We start from the raw sequence: 24,973 nt of genomic DNA, 5'->3' as shown, positions 1-24,973 counted from the left end.
CTGAATTAATAATGTCAACTGTAGATGAAGTTGAAATAAAGAATCATTATCCTTTCACAAATATTTAGAAACTAGCTGAAAGATAATTCTGAGGAAGTCTTGCTGAGTTCAATAAGATACGTTTGAATGTAAACTTCACTGAAAAGGAAAGTAGTCCCTGGTTACTGGATCTTTCAAAATAGCCAAATTCACTCCTCTTGCTGTTATTTCCTTAGATTTCTTCATTGTTTAGAAATATCTTGCAAAACATTATTGCAATAGTTTTTTACTTCGGTAGTTTGCAGCTTTGCTAAGCAGATTGTGCTTTTTTGTTGGTTTTGGCTGAAGAAATTGGATGTTCACTGCCTGAATGAGTGTGCGGACAGTTCTGGTAGATAGATGCGTGCATGTGAACGGAAAATGTAGGTACTTACTCCTTCAGTTGGAAATTACTTTGCTGCAAATGTTTGTCAGTACAACATGACTGTACGGATGCCTATGCTGTGGCAAACCAACACCACAGCAGTGAGAGCGTAGCTTCACCAGAGCAATGTAAAAACTCCAGTGAAGGTTTGTCTAGCTCTAGAATTAGCCTCTTAGTATTTTTTTTTTCCCAGAGGTAGCAGATGAAAAAAGTTTTGTTTACTAATTTCTGGCTGGAAATTTTATTGTAGCTTGTGCCAAAATGAAAGGATGCTTGTTGTGTTTTCCTCATAGTAATGACATTACAAATCAGCTATTTCTAAAAAAATACTAGTCCCATTAAATCAGAGATGCTGTAGCTTATTCTAAATGGGTGGGGGATGCTGGACTGGGAGTAGGTATTTGCTCTGTAACTGTCTCCAAATGAAATGTGGTCTTCCTATACTGTGTTTTCCCAACTCTGTTCTTAATTTGGTACAGAGAAGAGCCTCCCTTTAGCAAAAAACAGATCACTTCAAAGAGTGACTAGCTGGTATATCATTCCTTTGCAGTTAGTAACTAAAATCAATAGGTTTTGAATAATTTTCTTTATTTTCTTTTTCTGGCACAGTGGTCAGTGATCTTTCTGTGTGTTGGAGTTCACATGTTCAGTTACAGCTGCCATTTTACACATGATTGTTCTTTCTCTACACCGTGACTTCCACTTACCAGTGGGATAATTTGCAGAAACAATGAAAAATCTCTTTCCCTGGCTATGGAGGGAAGAAGAATAGCGGATGTACTGGCATTAGCTTGGCAGCAGCTTCTTTGTTGATGCATGTCTTCTCCGTTGCTTGCTGCCTTTGCAGCTGGCTTTTCCTTTTGTTGAATGTGGCTGAATATTTATCCATTAAAATAAAAAATAAATTCCATGTTAAGTGAGAATGAGTTCAGGCTACTGAGTTTGGAACTGAACTCTTGATTAGAATTGTTTATAAATGCTTTCACAGCTCTGTGTTATCAAAGTCCATATATTGTGCAGACATGGATGCATAACTGTGCTTTGGACTGTTGAGTTTGGCTTTTAGTTGCAGTTGCTAATCTGGCAGAAATACTGTTTAAAAAAAGGATTAACAGCTGGGTGGTTTGAAGCACCTACACCTCTAAGTATGTCCTACTTAGCCTGTCTCCCAGCTGTATTTCTCCACTTCATTGCAGTGTGATGAAGCTCACAAGACACATGCAGATTGTCCTTCTTGCCTCATTAGAGCTTCTGCCAACTCAACCTTTAATGTGCCTGGTCTGTCCCTCTGGAGCCCTTTCTGACTTGGACTCTGGTGCTTGCCTGACTTGTGCCATGCTCAGGGTGTCTCAGGGATTTGAAAATACCCACACATGTCTGAGACAGTGTCTTGGTGGTAGGGACAGTGTGTTGCAGAAAGGCAGTTTTCTCCACCTTCAGGAGCTTTACCCTGAGGTTACTTTCCAAGCTCCCCCTTTCCTCCCTCACCCCGGTTCCAGCCTCAAGATGAATCTGATAATTCAGTTAGTAATTGTTTACGAATTAGAGGGCAACTGATAGTTGCGAAATTGATCAGTTTGCAGCCTTGGCTCTGGCAAGGGGAAAATTTCTGCTCAGATCTTATCTTGGGTATCTCTGAATAGCTCTATCGTGTGGCTGGTCATCCAGTCTGAAGTGTGGGAGATCTGAGTCCTAAGTCCTTGCTTTGTCTCAATTGGAGTAGGACATGGGCCATCCGTTTCTTGTATCCCCATAACTGTGTGCATTAAGTCTTAAGTTGTTCCCTTTCTTCCTTTCAAGCAAAGTATATTTGTTTTCTGTAATTTAGAAAATGAGAGATTGATACACTATATGGTCTACTATTACAGATTGCCTGGGAGACTGAGATTCAAATTTGGGGTTGAATTGGGAAAAACAGATGGTTCTTCAGTGAATTAATATCTTTTCTGATTCTCAGATGACTTAGATTTTGACCTAATGTGGAACTTGAATGCTCATGCCAGCTTTCTTTTTTTACAATAAATGTTAAAACAATTTTTCTGAATCCGTCTGTCCCTCCTGGTTTTAATCTAGGTTTCTAACACACCAGTTTGGGATGATTTTTGAATTTGTGGGTTTTGGCTCATAAGTAGCCATGAAATTCAGACTGGTACCCTGTGCTAAATCAGACGTCTTGCTTCTAGCCCATCTTTAGTTAATCCTGTGGCCAACAGGGATCTGATACAAAGGCTGTCTATTGCAGCATTTAAGATAATTTGATACAAGTTTAATCTGTATCAGGAATAACAAAAGTCAGGACATCTTTGGTGTTTATATACATTTATGTACATGTTTTTCTTCTGGTGGAGAAAAATGCCTTTTCACAAACATTAGACATCTTCGTCTTACAATCAGATTACGTACTCAGTAAGATTAAAAATCAAAGAATTCCTTGTTGTGCTTTGCTTATGTGAGCAGCTTTTGCTCTGCTTATTAAACTGTTTTTATCTCAACCCATGATTTTTCTCACTTTTATCCTCCCAATTCTCTCCCCCATCCCACCCAGGGGGTGTGAGTGAGCAGCTGCATGGAGCTTAGTTGCTGGCTGGGGTTAAACCATGACAAAAGCACTTTCAGCTTTCCCAAGGAAGATGTGCCTCTAAGTGTCTCCAAAAATTTGTATTGGATGCTGGAGCTCATGTGAAATTCTGCCTGCGTGTGTATTTTCAGTCCAATTAAGAGGTGAACAAAAAACACAACACAAAATTGTGCAGTGTGGCTTCATGATAATCTTTTGACTTGTGAAGGATTAAATGGGCAATGGAGGCTTTTCATGTACTCTGTATCAATTGCCTGACCCCTCACTCTCCTAGACCCTTCTTGTCTAGGAAGATTAAAAGACATCATACTTCATAATTCTTGAAACTCTTTACCCCCAGGTATTTGGGATTATCTGTAAGGATCTCACAAATGATTATTTGGAGGTATAGTTGAAAAAAAAAAAACCACCCCAAAACAGAAAGAGAGATGAAGATAGGGGACTCCCTAAATACCCCTGGAAAATAGAAAGATTGAATTAGTTTCTTTACAAGTGAGTTTGGAGGCTGAGTTGCAGGATATGAATACAGCATTGGGAACGTTCCCGGATCTTTTCCACAATCCTTTTAATGTGGTCACAGATTCCTGACTGTGAGTGAAAATAAATTAGAATTAACTTCAGTGAGTGTCGAAAACATGGAGACTTTTAAATTTGTTTGGAAAAAGCATCAGGGCATGCTATGATTTTTTTTGTCTGTACTAATTAGTGATGACAAAGCATCAAGATGGCAAAGAATGAATCATTTGGATGTTCATGAAACAACATATTTTAGTGTCACCAACATGTGGCTTTTGGGAATTCTTGAAGTAATAGAATAAGGATACAAGCAGTATCTTTGATGAAACGGATTTGTTTGAAGAGGACAGTTATCCTTAAAATCCACTTTCTTTTCTGATTAACACTAATAGCCAAACTACTCCTGTTGCTTCTTGAAGACTGCCAGGTGTGTTAACAACACATAATGGCTTTTAGTATCAAAGTAATCAGGCTGAGTGACCGTTGTACTAAACTAGGGAACATCTTTGCCTTCATGTATAAAGTTAAATTTGAAGTGAGTAGCAGCCACATATGTCTGGGAGGTCAGCTAAACCCCAGTGATTAGGCACAGACTTCCAAAGGTTGTGCATTTTATGTTAAATAGTTGTAATTGGAGCATTTATTTTTTGAACTGAATAGAAACCCAGTAAGTTTTAGAAGCTTTTGAAGAACTAAACTCAAAGAAGACAGATTCTTTGCATGATCCAAAGCTAAACAAAATGTTTGTTGCACCTTAGTTTCTGGAATGAATAGATTCCATTTCAGTAACCTTCTGGATTTGTAAGATACTGGTTTGATACCACATAGCATGTGAACAAAGTTATAGAGCCAAGTAGTATTTCTTAAAACTGAATTATCTTTTATTTTAATTCAGCCTGTGCATTCTTCATACTGCATATAATGAAGTTTAGCTCCAGAAAACTGATGGCGGCTTTTAAAATGCAGATAATTTAAACTGTCATGTTAGTTATTGACAATTTACTGAATAATTTGGAAAAAAAAAAAAAAGGTTTGAATAGAAAAGCATATTAACAAAGCGGCTAGAACCCATGCTAAAATGCTTTGGCCCTCTGCTCATCTGAGTGCCACAGGTTCTTACAGGGGTTTTTTGTGGGGGAAGAGGAAGGACTTGTAGTTGCTGTTGACAAAGCTTATGCTATTGAAACTCTTTAATACTTCTCTAAAAAATACTCTGCTTCTGGAATCTTGTACAAGAGTCTTGGCCTGAGCTTACAGAGAATAGGTGAAAAAGGTGGGACCTGAAAGCTAAAAGACAAGATTTATAATTCAAAAATTGTAAATTTAAAATAGTTTATTTTAGAAAGCAGGGCATTCTTCTAGAAAATATTTTTTGAGAAAGTTGTCTATTGACTTTGAGACTGCTCTGACATTGAGCAGCTGACGGGGAACTGAGAGAGTCTGCATTATTGATCTGAAGCATGTGCCTCCATGAACTCTTCATGGGAAACTCCTTTCTGATGATCGGTCTGTGGTGGGGGAAAGGCTCAGTTCTTCAGGCAGTAAATCACTGTAAAGTGAGTAGGGCAGACTGGATGATCAGAGTATAGGGTTTGGAACAACTATAGTTTTTACATAAATGTCAGGTTTTTAAATTGCATTTAAATAGGGACATGATCGTGCCTGGCCTCTAATACCTGTGTTTCTAAAAATTTTTTTGTAGAACTTGAAAGAATCGTGCTGGGAGAAGGCAGGCTACTTCTTTGATCTTCCGGATTTCTTATCTTGGAAAGCCACAGGTGTCACTGCAAGGTACGTTAATTATAACAATATGATTTGTTCTTCTTTGTCTATTTTCTTATGTGTGTTTCTGCTTTAATTCATTTTGACTGGACATGCTGTTACATACATCTGTCTGTAATTCAGCCTGCTCCAAAACATCTTGAACCTATCTCCTGCTTCCATTGTGCATTCCTGAACACAGTTGTTCCTGTGAGCAGTGTAATTCACAGATACAGTGTGTTGCTACAACTGTCAGTTAATTTGTCTTGTACTCCATTTTGGAACATAAATATGATTGCTCTAGTTACTGTGAAATATGCTTCTAATCATTCTTTGAAATCTGCCTTTGTTGACAAATTTATTGATTTTTTTGTGAGTTGGAAGAAAACACTTCTTTGCCATGTGGGAGAGATCTGGTAAAATCTTGTTTAAAGTGGTCACTTCACTGTAAAACACAGCATCTGTATTGCTCCCCAAAAGCATCCTAGAATAATTACTGAGCAGTTTAACAAAACCCTTTGAGAGACCCCCTTAAAATCTTGATTAAAGTGGAGCAAGTGAAGCCTGTTTGCAGATAAACAAGTTCTTGAGAAAAGTGGGGTACAGTACTATTTATTTAAAATGAAGTCTTCTGGACCAGTTCCATGCCCCACTCAGTAGCCACCTGCCCTGAAGAGAACCTTTTTGAGGCAGTTGAGGGATACGATGACCCAGAAGATAAATGTCACTTTATTGGGTTACAGATTCTTGTGTACTAATTTTCATCTGGTCTTACATGTGATATGAGTGTCTTCATTCTATCCTTCTTATTTGGCTGGGGACCCTGTTCCGAACTCAGTTCCAAACACAGTTTTAATTTGGCTTTGGGGCCAGGTGATGACTAATAGGTGGGATAAAATGTGTGAGCAAATTATGAAATGGTCATCTTGTGCTAATGGCTGAGGAAGTTAAAATAGAATACAGCCTAGGTGAGCCTGGAGTCAAATATTATTTGCAATTTATTTTTAAAGGAAGAGAAACAGTTTCAGACACAACGGTGATATATTTGAGAGAGGATTCTTATCTTGCTGAGCAGAGGGATCTCCAGCATTGATAAACAGAGTTCCTGCTCTTCCCAGAGCTCTCCCTGATCCGTAGCATGTTCTGTCTGTCTGTTTTTTAATAGTGGCAGCCCTACATATTAAAGAAATCCCCTCTATCTGTCCTTCCTTCTTTATGTGTCTCTTAACCTCCAACCTAGTGTAGCTTGTGAGAGCAGATGTAGGAGAACAGCAGTGCCTTCCTGCAGATGTAAAAATGTAACTGTTATTGTGACCAATTCTTTATCTGTTGGGAAACGAATGAATGTGTTGAGGAATAGGAGTTACACTAGCCATGCAGCTCTCCAAGTTACGGATTTAATGGATCACTGCTAACAACTGATGCTGCAGTAGCTGAGAATCTGGATGGAAATGCAGATAACAGCATGCTTAGTATAGTAAAACTTTTTATCATCTTCCTTTGACTTGTTCCTGAAAATTCCCACTTTGTTTTTTCACAAAACTCTTGCTAGAGTTACGCTGCCTGGTAGTTTATTCCAACGTAGTAGTTGTCCATCTGCTTGCTTCATGTACCTGCCAGTGGTTATAATTTCTGTGAGGTCTTCGGGGAAGGGCAGGTGTTTTTTTGGGTTTGTTGCTAGTGCCCAGCACTGTAGGACCCTAGTTCTTCCTGGTAACTTCTGTTAAATAAATCTCACTAATAATAGTGAAAAAGCAAGTAGATCCTATGAACTAACGATTGTATTCTTTAGTCCTCTTCTAACCTGTACAGGAGTACTGTCTGAATTCCCAAGATGAAAATTTTCAGCCTCCTCTGCACCCTTTGTATGAAACCAAAATGTATGGCAAAAGGTTTAAAAGGAACTTAGGAGGGGGGATATAGGAGCTTGGAGTATGATAACAGAGTTCCTGTCTTTTGTCTCTCATGGATGCCTTAATTTAGGGAGCAGTGTTATTTGTGGGTGTGGGCAAGGGAAGAGAGTATGGGGTGAGATTAATGCTGTAGACTCAGTGTTGTGGTGCTGTCGGCTGGTGTCCAGCTGTCATGGCTTCAGTGGACTTTGGGACTGTCCAAACTCAGTGAAGCTGCTTTGGAAGTAGGTCTGGAAAGGGAAGGTACAGTGGTAATAACAGCTCCTTGTTCCTGCCTGGCTTTGGCTTTGTGTTCTGAGCTGTAACTTTCTGGAGGTGAGGCAGAGAATCTCTCTTAAAAAGAAAAAAAGTACAGCTGACTAAATGTTTACTGGCAAGTTCATTTCCTTAGAAATGACATTTTGATTATTCAAAAACTTTTTGATTATATTGATGAATGTTCTATGGGAGAAAGGAATGTTAGGAAAAGAGCTTCTGGACAAAGTCTTCCCCAATGTTTTGGTTGAAAGTCTTGTATTTTGGATAAAACAGTTGCTTGTACATCCTCCTTTTCTGCCTTAACGTGCTCCCCAAAATTAAACCCATTGTTTTGACTCTAATTAAATGTCTTAGAGTCAAAGACAAAGAGGGTAACAAAGGAGGAAGGAAAAGACAGGACAAGAAGTGTTTTATTGGAATCAAATCTAATTTTTTTTTTCTTCCTCTGCTCTCCCCTGTGCACACCCATTTCTTGGGAATTTCCTTGTAGTTTGGTGAACTAAAGTAATTTGTCCTGCGTATGTTCATAACACTAGGGAAATGTGAATTTATCAAGAGTAAGATTCTTACCACCTTTTCTCCCTTTGAGCACAAAGAAGCCTATTCACAGGGCAAGACACAGTGTTAGTCATTGTGAATCAGACATAACTTGGCCCTGATAAAAGAAAGATTTAATTTTTAAAATTTGTTTTGGTGATGGGGATTTTACCAAAATAAATGCAGTTCTTCATGTGTGTTTCTGAGTATGAAATTGTCTTTCACCTTTGATTCTGCTGGCTTGAACTGCCTTGTAGGCAGGTTTTTTCCAGTGGATGTATAATAAACAGTAAATACTTCTTACCTGAAAGGTGGAGGCTGAAACATATTCTGAGACTGTCTTTGAAATTGCTATATATCTCACCCAAAAGCATCCAGCCATCAGTTGCAAAGGATGAGTTCTAAATAATTGATTCCCATTGTTCTTCGAATATTTTTGCCTGTATTATCTCATATTAAATATAGTTATTTTTTTATTATTTCTCCTTTGGCTTGATGAAAGACTATTGAATTGTTCTGCATGATTCAGATGGATGACTCTTCTGCATCAAAAAATGTCACTGACAGCTCTTTAGTTAAAAAATTTAAAACTTTGGAACTTCCCTTCTTCTGCCCCCCAAGGTTGCAACAATAAGCATTGGGTCTTGCCACTTGAATACTCAGTTGTCTTGTTTCAGAAATGCTGTTGTGGAGAGGAAGAGAGGGCAGTTTTTTCACAGACATGTTAGCAATGCTTCTCAGAGGCTCAGCACTTTTACTCCTGGTGAGTGTGACTCACTTCTCTTCCACCCACCATCTATAACCTCTGATAACTTTTCCTTTATATGGTATTTTGGATAAAGCTATCTTAATAAAATCTGAATGCTTATCTGGTTTAGTTACAGGTTACTGTATTCTGGATGGAGAATTCTTATCAGAGATGCACATCTGCAATTTTACTCTATTTGTGAAGTCTCGTGAGGGATTATATTGCTGATAAGCATATGGCTGAGCTGTTAAATTGGGTAGAATTCCCATGCAAATTTCTCAAATACACTGCTAATACACATATTTGTGTGTATTTAGACCCAGAGTTCTGTTTCAGGGCCACTTTCAACCATAAGCAACTCACTGTAAAATTAGCTATTCTTTACTGGATTTACATGGTTTAAAATGAGCTATAACCAGAGACATTAAACATGTGGAGGAGGATTTGGAACATAGGGAAGAATGTCAGGCTGACATTATTGAGCAGAGTGTGTCCAACATCATGCTGGAAGCCACCTCCCAAAATTGCCTAAAAAAGTTGGAACAAACTAAATATTTGTGCAGAATATATTTTTTTAAAAATATTATTACACTCTAAATATTTAATAGGTTGGGGAAAGGTGCTATCTAGTAGAGATTTCATCTCATATATGAATGTTGACCCAAATAATTTTCCTGTGGAAATACGTGTCCAGTCAGTCTTCAACTGCTAGCCATCAGGACAGGGAAAATGGTGTAACAGAGATATTTCATATATGTTTGGGGGATCTTTTGTAAATGATCTCCTTCCAACAGATCTCAGGATCATGAGTTTCTTCAGATAAAATTATTTTTATAAGAAAGAATGAGTTTTATAAGAAAGTAATTACCATACTGTTATGGTAATTACAGATGGTAAAGTGAAAGATAAATGTTTGTAGTTCATAAAAAACATTTCTGAGAACCACACAATACCATTAGGCTATTTCTGTGTGAGAAAAAGTGCTATCTTTTTAATATACAATGTGTTTTCAACATGAAAATACCTTGAAATTTTTTTTCTTTCATTTGTGAGAAACGGGCTAGTTCCTTGGCTTGTGCATGTTTAAATTGCTGACTCTGTGTTAAGCAGGGACTGAGTCCTTAACGTTTCTTTGTAACGTGTTCCCAGTCCTTATCATTAGAGCTAGAGATGGTTCTGTTACACTGATTTAAATCCAGAGAACTCTAATATTACTGGGGTTGATGCAGAGTACGCTGGGATAAATGGAAGTAGAATCTGTCTGTTGCTGAACTGCAGTGGTGGAAGTTTGTGATAAAACATTAAATCTGGGAAGGTGCTTTGAATCCAAGAATCTGGACTCAAGTCCCTGCCCTGTTATGTGAGTTGAAGTGGAGAAGTGAATTAAATCTACATCTTCGGAGGTGTTTAGGCAGCTGAGTACCTTTGAGGATTTGATTCTTGATCGTCTATGTATTTGTTCTTCATCTGTTAAACCGATACATATATACGCTCTTATAAGGTTGCTTACTTTTACCACTGTGAGGTATTTCATCACTGTGGTTAGTGGAGTTCTCACCAAATATTATGTCCAGATAGGCTGGAAACTTTGAAAAGAGAGAGAGTTTGGAAGAGGAGCTTATGTTTAGAGTCGCTGTTGAAAAAACAAACTGGTGTGAGTTAAATGATTATCTGAAGGATGCCTGTGTCTTTTTAAAGGATTGGGCAATCCTGGTTAGGGAGATGTGGTAACTGGAGCAGCACAGACACCAGATTCTTGGGGCCAGCTGCCCTTCCCTTCCTTCCTAGCCTTGCCATGACTAATGTATAGCCTTTGGCTGGGATTCTGGCATTTGGCTGCTTCTTGTTTATATTTTGTGCCTACTTCAAAAGGTGCCTGGTCTAAAAAATAGGCCTCTCTCTGTAAAGAAAGGGGCTAGGGAATATTTCAGAAAGCTTTCCTGATTAGCACGGCAGCCCATGTGGTGGTGACAGTATCCTGAATTGCACTCGGGTTTTGTGTCCTGTTTATGAAATGAAACCCAAGAATTCAGACTTGCAGACTTGTTTGGAGAAGTCTCTGGAGAAGGGAGAATTATCTTGAAGGGCTGGTTGGGAAGGGAGGGATGGTGTTTTTGTGGATTGGACAAACAAAGTACCATGAATTTCTTGTCATGGAGCCAAAAGCAAGTGTCCCTGTGACGGTATCTTTGCCAAATGAGAGAATTCCACTTTGATCAGGCTTTTAATAAATTCAAAACATGTTCTTTGGAGACTGATGACACACAGACTGATCCAGTGTAAGGAAATAGGAAACGTATAGCTGTAAAAGTTGTCAGGACTCTGAAGGGCAGGTGCAATGTGGACCATTACTGTTAGATTTTATTTTATTTTATTTTTATTTAAAACCGACGTGTCCTTGAGTCTACAGAGTAATCTGAAAGAGTTCTGTGTGCTAAATAAGAAAATTGTTAGCAGGTCCTGTTAATGCTAGCCAGGAAGCACACAGGCAAACAGGAAGCTTTAGCTATTGTTATTGTACAAATGCCCTTTACAAAATATTAGCAAAAGAAGCTTAATGTGTTTTCCACAAGAACAGGAGCCCTTCATAGTGTCTAACTGTATCTGCACAGGGAAGAAAAACTGCATTGTCCCTTTCCCACAGCTTTGACATACATTGAGACATTGCATTTCAGAGACTTGCATTCAGATCTTCAAATATTTACTGCTTTGATTACTTTTTTTTTTTAAAAAAAAAGATGTTAGGATTGTTAATTAGCTGTGACAGTATCTAGCCCTTAGTTTTCTATTGTGTTCATTTGCTGCTAAAAAAAAAAAAAAAAGCCAGCTAGGTCAGTATAGAAAAGGATTGGGGGCAGGCGCGGTAGTAGATGTATTACTGGCAACTTGCCACAGAGACAGTGAACTCTGAGCCAACCATGAAGTCATTTTGAACTCAGGGAGTCTCACTAATCCAAGGCAATGTGTCTTAATTTGACAAAGCAAAGGCTGCTTGATAAGCAACCCCCGCTAGAAACGCTGTTAAACGGGGGATGTTTGTAAGTTTAGATTGTGGACGAGAAATGCGGTGATATGAAAGGAATCATCTTGTTTTCAGGTTCTTACTCCCCCAAGCCCAAAGGCAGGCTTGGCTCTGCTCTCCCCTGCAGTTCGGGCTGTGCAGTGGCTTGATGTGAAATTTGAGAAACATATGTAGTTTTCTATTTCAGGAAAATGATCTCAGGGATTGAATGTGTGTTTTGTTGGCTGTTAAGCTCTGATCTTGCCTAGTGTGGTAGTTTGAGAGTGTGTGTATATGCGAGAGTGTGTGTGTGTGTCTGTGTGATGGTTAAAACATTCTCCAGTCCTTTAAAAAAAAAATAAAATTGGGGTTCATATATTCATTGCTGCTAAAGGTCTTCTTTTGTCAGTCTCAAAATGCAACATCCTACATCATTAGAAGCCTCTTAAATAAATATACTGTGTACATCAGAAAATGTTTCTTTTATTTTTCCATAATAGTCATTAACATTTACTTGAGCTGATGAGTGGTACACACAAAGTTTTCCATCGAAGCAAAGGAGCTGTGTTTAAACAACCCTTTCATTGTTGATCCTGTGCAGAAGCAATATATGTATGAGCACTGTAATTATTAGCTTCTCTGAGGGTCAGATAATAATCTCCCTTAATAAAGTCTGTAAAGAGATGGCTAGGAGTCTTTGAGATCCGGTTTGCTGACGTGCTAACTAGTGGTGGGACTGGATAACTGTGCTTAACTGAAGCTGGGGTGGGGGAGGAAGAGTATCGACAGAGGTTGTGGTGTTATGGCCTTAAATTCTGAGGAAAGACAAGGCAGAAACCACAGAGGAGCTTGTTGTCTTTCAGTTCTCTTCATCTTATTTTTTTTTTTTTACAATCATCTCAGTTCACTTCAGATACAGGCTGGGTGTTCAGGAGGTGTATGTTTCTTTTGCACTAGCTTCTGTGAAAGCCATCAGGGATCAGACCCTCATGGCACAAGGCACGTTATAAACAATCTGTTGTCCTCTTTGAACTCTTCCTTATGTGAAGGAAAGCCCCATGCGAAGCCCTTGTCCTGTGTGTGATTGGGTCTCTGTTCAGCAAGAGCTGTGTAACAATTGCTTTCTTGCATAAATTTGAACCAGAGAAGAAAATAGCCAAGTTTATGAACTCCTGGGTCATTTACAAACCCCGCAGTGTTTCTGTGCGCACATATATAATGCATGTATTCACAATGTATTAAATTCTTAAAACCCAGCCCCTGAAAATAATAACATTCCAGGAGTGTTCTCATCCAGTGAAGGAAAAGAAAGCTATGTAGCCTGAAGTCTGTGCATTGTATGTGTACATATACTGTTTAAAAATATTAAAACTCTCTTAAGAGTTACTATTCCATAAGGAACTTTCTTCTTTTTTTTTTTTAATTTTACTTTTCTGTAATATCTTGCACATGGAAGAGTCTTAATAAATTCAGCCTTAAAATGCACTTCATAAGTAAGAAGATGACAATGTTATTTTATAGATGGGAAAATAGCTGTATAATTTGAAGGGTAACATTTTTCAAAGTGTTTAGCTGGGTGTCCAGCTTTCTGTCTAACTTGCAGCGAGAATTAGGTGTCCTATTCCATAGGCATTTTCACAGATAGCACTAAAAATTATTAATTCTGGACCGATTCTTCCTCCAGACTTCCCAAACGAGTGCTTTTCACCACTAGAATGTTCCTCCTATCCCTTTCAGTGTAATACATGGTTGTTACAACAGTCTTGGCCTGGAAGGCAGTTTACTTACACGTTTGCTTTATTTTTGTTGGCTGGCTATCTAAATCTGTTTAATGTTAGTAACTTTCACTGGAAATTCTCATCGTGCTTTAGGATGACACTGATGGTGTCAGGGTTGATTTACATTATCTCTTTAAAGTAGCATTAGCTTACATAGGACTTTTTCTCTTACTTGTTTTAGCATTTGTATTATCCAGAGAGGAGCCTTTTAACTGTGAAATGTAAATACCCTGACAACGCAGACTTCAAAAGAAAATGATTCTTTATCCATGGCTGTGATACCCATTTTGCCAACTCTGTAACCTTTAAGATAGTGTACTTTTATGCTTGACCTGTCATCTGCCTATAAAAATAATCTTAGATCAATGCTACAGTGCTTTCAAGAATGTATCTAAAGAAAGCAGATGCTTCTACATACGTGTTCTGTCATTTCTTCACTGTGGTAGACCATCTGCTGCTTCAACTATAAGCAAGATCTGGTTATTGATTTGGTGTAAGTGCCTGGCTATGACTCCTACTTACATTGAGATAGTGAACACTTTTACTGTAGCTTGTAAATTGATGTTGCCAGATAGTGAGCCCGATATATAAATATATAATGTGTTATATGAAATCACCAAGGATTTGTTTTTTCCTTCCCCTGTTCTTTATTCCAGTGCCATTCCATTAAGCTGCTCATTAGATGAAAGGTTGTAATTCAGTCTTCAGTGGATGAAATGTATATGTATTTATGGAATCAAAGACATTCCAAGAAAGGTTGTTTATTATCTTACTACCTTCTTTAATTAGATTTTGATTGTAGGATTCTGACTGTCTGACTTGAGAGAAACAGATGAAGCAATAGTGATTGCAGAGCGATACAGCAAAGATGACTGAAGTTACCCTTATTGGTTGTCAGACCCTACGTGCATAGGAAGTTTAATTCTCTTGTGGGTAGGATACTTGAGATTTCAGATTCCACCATGGCTGTTAGTTTAATTTTAAAGTGAAAAGGAAGTTCTATATTTTATATTTTACTATTAGCTGGCTTCAGATAATATTTGAGTTTTATATATATTTGGTTCAGATTGCTCACACTCAGCTTTAAACTGCCCCTGGAGCTGCTAATGTGAGTTAAAACCCATGCTTGGCCACTTTATTTTACTTCAAATGCTCTATCTCAGATTTGTCAGCCTGACTTAGGAGCTTGCTGGTGTTCTGCAGTACAGATGTATCCTTGGACTCTCCTGAGTAGGGAGGGATTTGGAAACAAGCAGCATTCCTCAGGGAGCCTGTCCCCGTGTTACCCGATGGGCTGCACTCAGTGCAGAGCTGTGGCTCTTCTGTCCTCACTCCCAGGCTCCACGTGCTGGTGTCTGCTGGAGTAGAAGGGAGGCCATGGAAGGTGGCTGAGCAATTGCCTCTAGGACCCACGCACAAGGAATTTTTCTTTAAGTGGGAAAGAAAGCAGGAAAGCCCTTCATACTGCACAAGTTGATCAGGAAAAACTTATCTGAGGATGTGCAAAGAGCGATATGCCTGTTAGATTCAAAACCCTCCCCACCCCCAAAACCCACTGTGTTTATGGGTGTGTAGTACACGTTCTTAGGATGAAGGAAATAACTCCCAACTTTTATTCACTGTAGTTTGAAATTTACAACTTTGAAAAATAGTCTCCTTCCAACCTCATTTTCCAAGGTGAGCTCTTTCTTCTGAGAGATGAGGCTGGATCTGCACAATACAGTCTCTTTATATTTAATTAAAAGTGATGAGAAGGGGAGAACATGCCACAAAATACAACAAAAATTATATTCCTGTAGTTTCCATCTTCTTAGATTCCCGCCATGAAACTGTACTTGGGAGTTTATTATGCTGGTTTGTTGTTGTATATAAAATACCTAATACAAGCTTTTTTGAGAAAAAGTAATATAATGATACAATTTTACTTTCAAGAAAAAAAGTGAGTGTGCTTCCTGTCTTAATGGAAAAAGTAAGTGTGACGTGGTCCTCAGTTCCCTGAACGCAGCATCTGTATGCAAGGTTAATGCTGCATAGTGCTTTCATCTCCCTATAAAGATGGGAAAATGAGGAATGTGTAAGAGCATGGTAATCTATTTACACTTCTTCTTCATATTTGTCCCATCCCCTGCTATTCTTGCTCTCCCTGCTTCCATCCCCCAAGCTCTGTGGGGAAACATGCAGTCTGGATTTGGAAAGAGCAGCTGATGTAGTCTCCTTCATGAACAGTATCTTTCTTATGTCGTATTGGATAATGCTTGCCTATGATATCTATAATTTGAATGTGTAGATAAATTAGAGTTCTTCAGTGTTCACCGTAACTCATGCTGCTGCCCCAGTAGCACCAGGTATGAATATAACAGGAGAGCTCTCTGGAGGGATTCCCGTTTGTTTCAGACTCCCTGGTTTTGTATACTCTGTCCTGGAGCAACTCTTCATTTTGTGTATAAGGACAGTTCATAAACAGATGTTGAATCTCAACAGGGTGCCTGAAATTTCCTGCTTTTTCTGACCTGCCTGTAACAACACAGACAATGCTTATTTACATGGGTTAGCTCCATCTACATAAATTTCCTATTAGCTCTTGCTTTCTCAGGTTACATCTCTTTAAATGTGGATCAAAGGAAAGTTATACCTACTAAAAATGTTAAAGAGTCAAGAGATTTCTAATTGCCTAACCTATCAAGAGAGATATTAAATAATTACTTAAAATAGATGCTCATTTCCTTTGGTACAAACAGAACAATAGGGAGAGAAAGCAGGAGGGAGGGTAAAAAGAATGATGTCCAAAATGCCGTAGTAGAAATTACCTTGTCATTATGATACCTGCTGTGCTGATGGAAATCACTTCAGCCTGATCTCTAAGGCTTCATCCGCTATCTCATTTACTTGTTGGTTTATCTGAAAGGGCTTGTTTGTGTGTGTGTGTATGCACATGTGTGCATAAAATAGGGAATACAGTTTTACCTTATTAAATTTGAAATTCTGCTTGGAGGAATATTGCTCAAGAAAACCACATCGGGCCAAGCTTTTGAAAATGCAGACTGGTTTAGAAGAAAGCATTTTAATATATTGAAGCCTCAAGCCATCTACCTCTCTGCTCCTGAGAGCTCTACCTGAAAACTTCCAGGGCTGAATAATTTAAAGTTTGGGATTTTTTAATCTTTCTGCAAGAAATACTAGTCTGATGTTTTATTTTCTTAAAGTCTGAACTCCACATAACTTTTTTTCAGAACTGTTTATCCTCACTCCAGACATGAACCTTGGAAAGGTGGCAGAAAAAACAAACAGCTGCTGTGTTTTTGGGCAGTCTGCATTCCTTTAAACTCTCTGAGATCAGACTTGTGCTGAGATTTTCAAATTATTTGTCCTAGGGCTTAACCACTTTCACTCCTGCTTAAAAGTCAGTGAGTTTGCCATACCGGTGCTTGTGAGAGCTGTCATGTGGAGCCTTAATGATTCAAGAACTAGGAATATATGATGTGTTCTTAGGGCTTTTTATTATTGTTTCGTTCCAATTTCACCCACCTCCCTAATCATCTTTCCATTTTTGGTCTCCAATCTTTTTTTAACTTAAGCATTTTGCTTAAGATATTTTAGGGAATTTTGTTTTCATTTTGGTTTTGGGGTGAATTTGATGCATATAAAAATGTTATTAATGGACCAAGGTGGAGGTAATAAAAAACATTGTCACATTCCCAAGGCCCAGAATCGGAAATTATCTTCTCCAAGCTAGGGTTTCTTTCCTTCACAAGTGGGAGACGAGAAGAAGAGCCATCAGTCTCTGGCAGTGATTTGTGCCCTCTTTATAAGGTCTCCAAAATATATTCTGTGGAGCTTGATGTAAGAGGTGGAAGAGTAGGACAATGCAGGGTTGTGTGGTGAACTACTAAAAACGTATTTAATGGTATTCATGTGGGTTTCCCTTTCAGAGAGACGTGAAGGTGCTCCTTCTACTCATGCCTTATAAGTAGCCTAAATCCCAAGCATTTCTTGCAGTTTCCTCACTTCCCAAATCATGGAACTTCCCTAAGGAAAGAGATTCGCTGTACCAAATCTGTACTTTTGTGATGTGGGTTAAATATATTGGGCAGGATGCTGAGACCCAACGTGTGTTTACTAGCAACTAGAGTTAATGGAAAAACAAAGCAGTCAATCCAATTCTGAAGGGCTTTTCAGTTAACCATGTTCATTCTTTTCTTTGGGCCTTTTTCCAGCAAAGCACTTAGGCACGTGCTTAAAGTTAAAGCATGTGCTTAAGTGCTTTGCTGGTCTGGGTCCTTTATTTGCTCTCCAAGCATGTTGGTATGAACAGGCTGTTGGTTATATGACTGTTTGGGGAACTGTTCTTACACTCTTCATTTTTCTCCTCTGAACTTTCTCTCCACTTATGGCCCCAAAAAGATATTTTATGATTACAGTATGACATAGTTAACAATTTACAAGTGGATTGTAGGTTATTGATTGAGATTAATTGGCACTGATTATGCAGAAGTTGTGTATTTGGAAAAATCAACGTCAATCCACATAGAGAAGTTTTTGTCTGATGTCTTGCTCCAGCCGAGTGATCTGACTGGCAGCACTTATCTTATGACAAGAATATCTTCTGACAGTTAAGGTGCTGGGGATTTAGCCCATGAAATGACATGTTATTCCTTCTACTGCCTTTTAGATGGCACTTGCTGTTATTTTTTGATCTGGATGTAGATTGGTTTGTTTATTTATTTACGGTTTTCCTTATTGCAGTCCGGAGTTGTGTGTTTCTGATTACTGCAGGACAGCAGGTCTTGTGCTGTCCCTCCTCCTCATTCTCATACCATCCATGGCAAGTCAGGACAGGAGAGCACAGTTCAACTGAGACCTTAGGATTTCTTTCTGCATCTTGCAGCAGTGAAAGTTGGCCTTTCACCTGTAGAGCCATCTAAGAACATCAGTGAGTTAATTTTCTTTGTGCTTTTCTTTGACAAGGTGCAAACCACTTTACACTAAGAAAAATGCCTTAATTGTGCAGAAGGTACAGCCTGGTATTGCTGTCTTAACTGCTGGAGTTAGTAAGGACTATCTATATAGAGTCAGTCAAACACAGTCCTGCAGTTGCTTATGCAAACAAGTGACTTACATAAATGCTCCAGTTGACGTCAAAGACACTATTCGTTTAGGTCAGGTTACTCACACCTACGTCTTTGTAGGACCAAGCTCATAGACAAATAGTAGTTTGCAAAATTACATTTTAAAAAAACGTGTTCTTAATTTCTCTTACATAAAAATGTATGGGGTTTCTATGGAGAGTGATCTTTTTAATTCCACCACTTCATTTGGTAAAACACACAAATGTGGAAATTCTTGCCTTTTTTTTTAACTTTAAAAATATAAAACATTGAAGAGAGAATAAAGCATTCTTTATTTTTTCAGGCATGTATCATAGGGATTTTAAATTGACTTTTAGTCCATTCTTTAGTGTATTTGCATTTGCAAGTGTATTTTCTGCAAGTGTTGCAGTATAATGCAAGTACCAAGAAAGGGAAAGACAAATATTTTAGTGTTGTTAGAACTGCATGAAAGGGTTCATTAGAGTTTAGAATAGTGGTAAACTCCACCCTTCTGGTTCAACCGTCACCTTTCACAGTGTTTAGTGTAAGACAAGCTGGGGCATTACCCGCCTTACCTGGGAGGGTTAGCTCTGTCTCTGAGAGAGCTGCCAGTGTTCATTCCCAGATGAAGTTGTTTTTACGATTTAAATGAATGTAGAAACCATTGATGTCCACCTTCCTTGTGTAACATGCTCAAGCACCTGAAATTAGAAGAGTAACATCTTTCTTTTAGCCACTCTTCCAAGAACACGTGGGTTGATTTGTTTGATTGTTACCACAAGTCAAGGTGGAGGTTCATTTTGTCTAGTGCCTTCTCTACAGTGGCAGTGATACTTATTTCAGAGGAAAAAAAGGAGTGAGGAATCCTAAAATTGACAGAATTAACTTCCTTCTGGGCATAGATCTTTTAAATCATGATCAGTTAATGAGGGTTCATATTCCCTTCTATTATTTCTCTCAACTATTATGAGTGGGAGCAGTCTAGATTTCCATATAATGTACTCCTTACTCCTTTTTTTTTCTTTTTTTTCTGTTAAGCTTTTGGTCCCAGCAATACCCATACTCTTTTTCAATTGCATAATGATTGCTTGTTTTATTTGGATAAATGTATTGCTTTATTCTGAGGAATAATGTCACCTGATTTATCTGTTCTGTAGCCTTCCTTATTTTCTGTATTGATCTCCCATTCCTCTCCCTGCTGATGTAAATAAGCTGATATTTTTTATTCTTAATTTATGGAAATTTATGTGTGCTTTTACTCTCTTCTGTTACCCATTTCAGAACGCCTTGCGGTTCTACTTGTTGGGTTTTTCTTTGTTTGGTTTGCAAAATCACACAGCTATCCAAATAATACTGTTGATCTTGGTTTTTTGAGAGATGCTCAAAAATTTACCCTCTTTTTCACATGACTACAATTCCAAAGGACTGTAAACTCAAATCATTACTATTATTAATATTAAATAGACTGTAGAAATAGGTGCGTTCATACTGTCATTTAAAAGATTACAATACAGTACAGCATGTGATGTATGTGCAATGAGCCACGTTACTTTTAATTTTTAATTATTTAAAAAAAAATTTTAATGACTTACCTTAAAATCTAGCCAAAATGTTTTTAAAAATTTGTACTAATGACTGTAAATTTTGACCAAATATAACTGGTATTTAGGAATGACTTAAGATTTTAAGACTATACATTGACTGAACTGATTCTTGTGCTGGAAGGTAATGACACACCTCCTTGCCTGTGTAGGAATCTCTAACATGCAGCTTTAATTCAGGTGCACGGGGCAGCCGAATCTTGACATCCCAGCTTGAGCAAGACTCAAAGGAGGTTTGTGTGAGTAAAGGAAGGCTCAATATTGGAGTGTAGCATGTGAAGTCGGATCAGTCTGCATCAAAATGTAGTTATTAAAACTTGCTTTTATTATAGTTCTCTTGGCAATTCTCCTGCTTCTGTTCTGGTTTCACTTAGGCTGTGTCTGGCCACAAGTGCATGACAGCCTAGGTGCCAGTGCAGCATTGCCTGACTAAGCTGGTAAAAACTCCCATTAACTCTACTGACATTTCTTCAGGACTTTACACACACACATATTCAAGAACCATGCTAAATTAGCCTCTCAACAGTTTTGACGTTAAGGAATAGATACATTATTTACTCACAAATTAGTAAAATGTGTCTTTAATAGTGAATTTGTGAAGAGATTTCTGGACTAATAGTTCTCTCTCTCAAAATATCAATGTTAGGGTTGTGTTTTTTTCCTTACCACTGTGATTCTACTCGATTATATGAAAACAGCATAAACCATTTGATGAAATGTAACATTGCTCATGTGGAGATTTGCTGTCCTAGTCGGCGTATGGAGTGTCACTGTCCACATGGCTGCTGGCCAGATGTTGCCCTCAGCATCATGCCGCACTTCCTTAACCACAGTAGAAAAAGTCTTTGCACTCCCTAAACATGGATGTTGGTGGCACAAGTTGCATGTCTACTTTTCATACAGTAGAAGGATAAAGTGTCATGGAGCTAATAACTGCAATATTCTAATAGCCTGCTGAAGCCAATCATGTGGAATAATAAAGTCTATTATAATCCATCTAAGAGATGTGAGGGTACGTGGCTGGGGGCTGAAGCTCTGACCAGTAGTGACAGATGTGTTAGGTGATGCACACGTGGATGTGACTGGTGGTGTGCTGCCATTACTGTACTGGCAGAAATTTATGTTGCTGAAGGAACTAATCTCACTATCAAAAGCTGTGGTGAGAGAGCTTGTCTGAAACTCAACTTCCTTTTTCTCAGTTGCTTAATCTTTTGACTAACTTCACCGAGTGTTTGGTGTAGCCTTGAACTATGATAAATGTGCTCAAGGTTAGGCTTCCAGAGGAAAGCTTTGCTCTGGCTCTCTATCGATACTTTCAGTTTTCATTGTGTAATAGTTTTAACTGCATGAAGAAGGTAACAGGAGAAGATAAGTTTTTTAAATACGAGCTCTTAATTGAAATAGATATCTGACTTCCTATTGCAGAGTGGTTTGCTTGAAATACTGTGTTTGAAAGGGTATGTTTTTCTGAATAAATGGAAGTGAAACACTGCTGATGTTGCATAATGGCAGGAGGTATGTCCAGAGGGCAGGCTGCCGGACTGGAGCAGCTAGATACGTGGGCTTTATTTCCAGTTTTGCTTTTTATTTGCCTTGCTGTATTTGGATTATTTTTATAACCTCGCCTCTGCTTATTAAGCTTTTAAAACGTACAGTGGCAAAGAGATTCAATTTTATATATGTGCACCCTTCTTGTTGCTCTCATTTTTAAAGATTTAGACTGTAGCTGTGCATAGGAAGATTTTTTTCCTACGTTCAGCATCATAGTGTCTGACTGGTGTCTTTCTGTCTGGGTCTCTAAATGGAGTCTCTGGAGTTCAAGATTCAATTCAGGGGTCTGAATGAGGTTTACTCTTTGACCCTTGGCCAAGTCACTCAGTTTCTTTTGCCTCTGTTTGCCATCTTTTAAGGGAATGGATTAATATTTCCAATCCCACATGCTATGTCTGATTTGTCTAGACAATACATTTTTGTGTCTAGGGCTGTGTCTCATTATGTGTTTTTCAACAATGCTGAAGACAATGGGCTTGAGTCTTGGTTGGGTGTCTGTAATATAATACAGAATGAAATTAATAAAAAAAGCAAGCAGTCTGCTGACTGTTTGCTTCCCCTTGCCTCATGACGTGGTCAGGCGTATGTGGGTGGATAAAATATTCTTATTTTGTACTTTCTGGTCCAACTCAACATGTTTAGCTAAATGCATCCCTGGTATGAATCCACTGAAGTTATTGGATGTACACAAGGGATTCATCTGAGTCGGTATGTTGCACTTGAGATGGGTGTTTCCCTTCAGGTCTGATGACATAACTTCTTCTAGGAATACTGAATTTAAGAGTCTAAAAGTCTTTAAATCTTTTTGATAGTTTGCTCCTAAAGAGAAACACACCTTTTTATATTTTTTTTTTTAAATTGGATTGTGCTACAAATAGTAAAAGAAACATAATCTCATTTTAGTTGGCATGATTTACCTTTATTTTGCATGTCTTTTTTGACATTTGCAATGCTTGATACATTTATTTGTATTTTTTAAAAGACAGGTTTAAATAGATTATAGCAAACAATTGCAGAGATGTACAATCTACCAAGCCAAAGTAAATATCTGTATGTGTATAAATATATGTGTGTGTCTATGTGTATTTATGAAAAGTAAAACATGCCAGTTTTCTTACAATATTTATATATCAAATGCATACTTTCACATTATTGGCAGGATGTGGAAAAGTTACATTTTTAAGGTCCCTTATCCAAGACAGCATTTTATTTATGTGGGTTGATCCTTAGAGCCTGAGTGTCACAGGAGTGGTTTTCCCAACAGTCTGTCATTAAGTTTGAGGTATATCTGTTTAATACAACATCAGTCTTAAACCTCTTCTGGAGTACAGGAAACATCTACACTTTACGCTTCTCGAGAGACTTCTGTGCTTATTGTGGTGGTAATTGGAGATCACTCTTAACTCTGGTTGGGGTGGGCAGTAGGTTGATACCAGAGTTTAAAGCACTTTACTGCTTTGAAACATTGTGCTTCTGTGTAGTCTTTGAAAATGATCCTATTGTTCTTTTTTTTTTTTTTTTTCTTTCAAAGTGGCACCCTGGGTTTAAATATAACTTGGAATCTTGTCAGGGAGTGGCAGTAATCAGAGGAGATTAATTATAGATGTGGGTGTAGAAAATTGCAAATGTGAATTGTTTTTTTAATACAGTAAAAGCTGTCCCTTTAAGTCAGCAACATATTTCCTCAGAAAAATCTGTAATTTAAAAAGCCAGCCAAAAATTTCCTAAGTGTTACAGCAGGAACACCAAACACTGGAGCAAGGTTTGAGTTAATTACTCCCTTTTCCCCTTTACAGAAATAATTTTAACTTTTTGATTTTTAAATCAAAATTGAAAGACTTTCCTGCTCACTGATAGTTGCTGACGTCACATGTAGTGGTGTGTGTTCAGAGGAGTCAAAGAGTCCTGATTCTACATGCTGTATCTTGAGAAAAGGCATAAAAGCCAATGATAATAAGTCTGCCTTGAAATTCTTCCTCTTGTTGAGGTCCTGGAAATAATCTCCAAGGAAACCACAATATGGTTGTATAAGAAATTATTTTCTTGTGTTTTCTTCCCAGATATTGTTGAGAACTTGTATAATACTGAGGTGGGATGGGCCAGCAGGTGGGCATGGAGACAATATCTGTGACACGTACTTGGTGCTTTTCTTCATGGGGTACAGCCTTTGCTGGAGTTGAAGCTTCCACTGGCTGTTTTGTCTGCCTTGAGACAGCTGCCCTTTGAGGCAGAGACACCATTTTTATGCTTGGATCTGTAGCATGGGTTTCACTGAGCAGTGAAGTCTTATCTAATACCTCCTAAGTTCAAAAGAGAAACTCTCCATTTCACCTCAGTGTAAACTGGAAAAAAAACATTACCTCTTAAAACCCTGTGCATTTCCTTGTCTGATAAATAAGTTTTGAAGTACTGGTGTAATGGCTACATCTGTTGGTCAGAGATTTGATGGATGCCAGTCCCTCAAGGGCTGTGATGTAGCTGCATTTCCCTAAGAGCCTTCCTCTTACCTCTTACCATTGCTTTTTCATGGGCTGTGCTTTGGTAAGGAGGTTACAGTAAAGGAAGGGAGACCTGTTTTACATTTTTAAATATAAGCGGTGTCACCAGTCCAGTGAGACTCCTGAATTTCCAGATTTGAGGGCAACAGAGCTGCTGAATACAAGTCCACAGCTTTTTAAACAAAATCTTAGTCTTGTTGGTTGTGAAGGAGGCTTTTAGGACCATGCAAGTTCATTGGATCAGCAGTGTTCAGAAAAAAAAAGGAGGGAATAGTGTATCTTGAAATGCAAACAAATACTTTAAACGTAGATTTTAAAGAAAACCTGGAAATATTTAGACCAAAAGTAATACTTCAATATAATTTTTTTGCAACAAAAAAAGAATTTGGCTTTAAAGGCTTTGGAAAGGTACTACATAGTCAAATATCAGTATCATTAGCTTCAGTGTCATCATTAGCTTATATGTCATCAGCAGTTCCCTGTTCTTTGGGTTGATGACTTTGTGGGTTTGATATCTTCTACCAAACTTCCACACTTGCAGTAAAAAAGAAATCTTTTCTCCTAAAGCTTTATATTTTGAAACACAGAATCTATTTTCTGAGATTCAGGTTTCCACATGGTGAATTCAATAATGAAAATGTTTAAAAAAGAGATAATGAAGACTTAAAAGAAAAGTAAAATAAAAAGGAAGATCCAAATAATCTTTGGAACATTAACTCCAGAAGGCTGAGATCTGGACTTTA

At 38.1% G+C, this 24,973-nt stretch overlaps 1 protein-coding gene across 15 annotated transcripts in view; it reads left to right on the top strand.

Annotated features, from left to right (window-relative positions):
- FGGY (FGGY carbohydrate kinase domain containing) overlaps positions 1-24,973 on the top strand; it is a 355,269-nt gene that overhangs the window by 233,612 nt on the left and 96,684 nt on the right. For all 15 annotated transcript variants that reach the window (XM_014939087.1, XM_014939088.1, XM_014939089.1 and 12 more), the window contains one exon: positions 5,200-5,288. In XM_014939087.1, coding sequence (XP_014794573.1) covers positions 5,200-5,288 — 89 coding nt within the window. The remainder of the gene's footprint in view (positions 1-5,199; positions 5,289-24,973) is intronic.

The sequence above is a fragment of the Calidris pugnax genome, unplaced genomic scaffold (assembly GCF_001431845.1).
Source record: "Calidris pugnax isolate Ruff unplaced genomic scaffold, ASM143184v1 scaffold18, whole genome shotgun sequence".
Lineage (NCBI taxonomy): Eukaryota > Metazoa > Chordata > Aves > Charadriiformes > Scolopacidae > Calidris > Calidris pugnax.
Note: the sequence above shows the minus strand (reverse complement) of the source record. Positions and strands in the feature narration are given on the sequence as shown.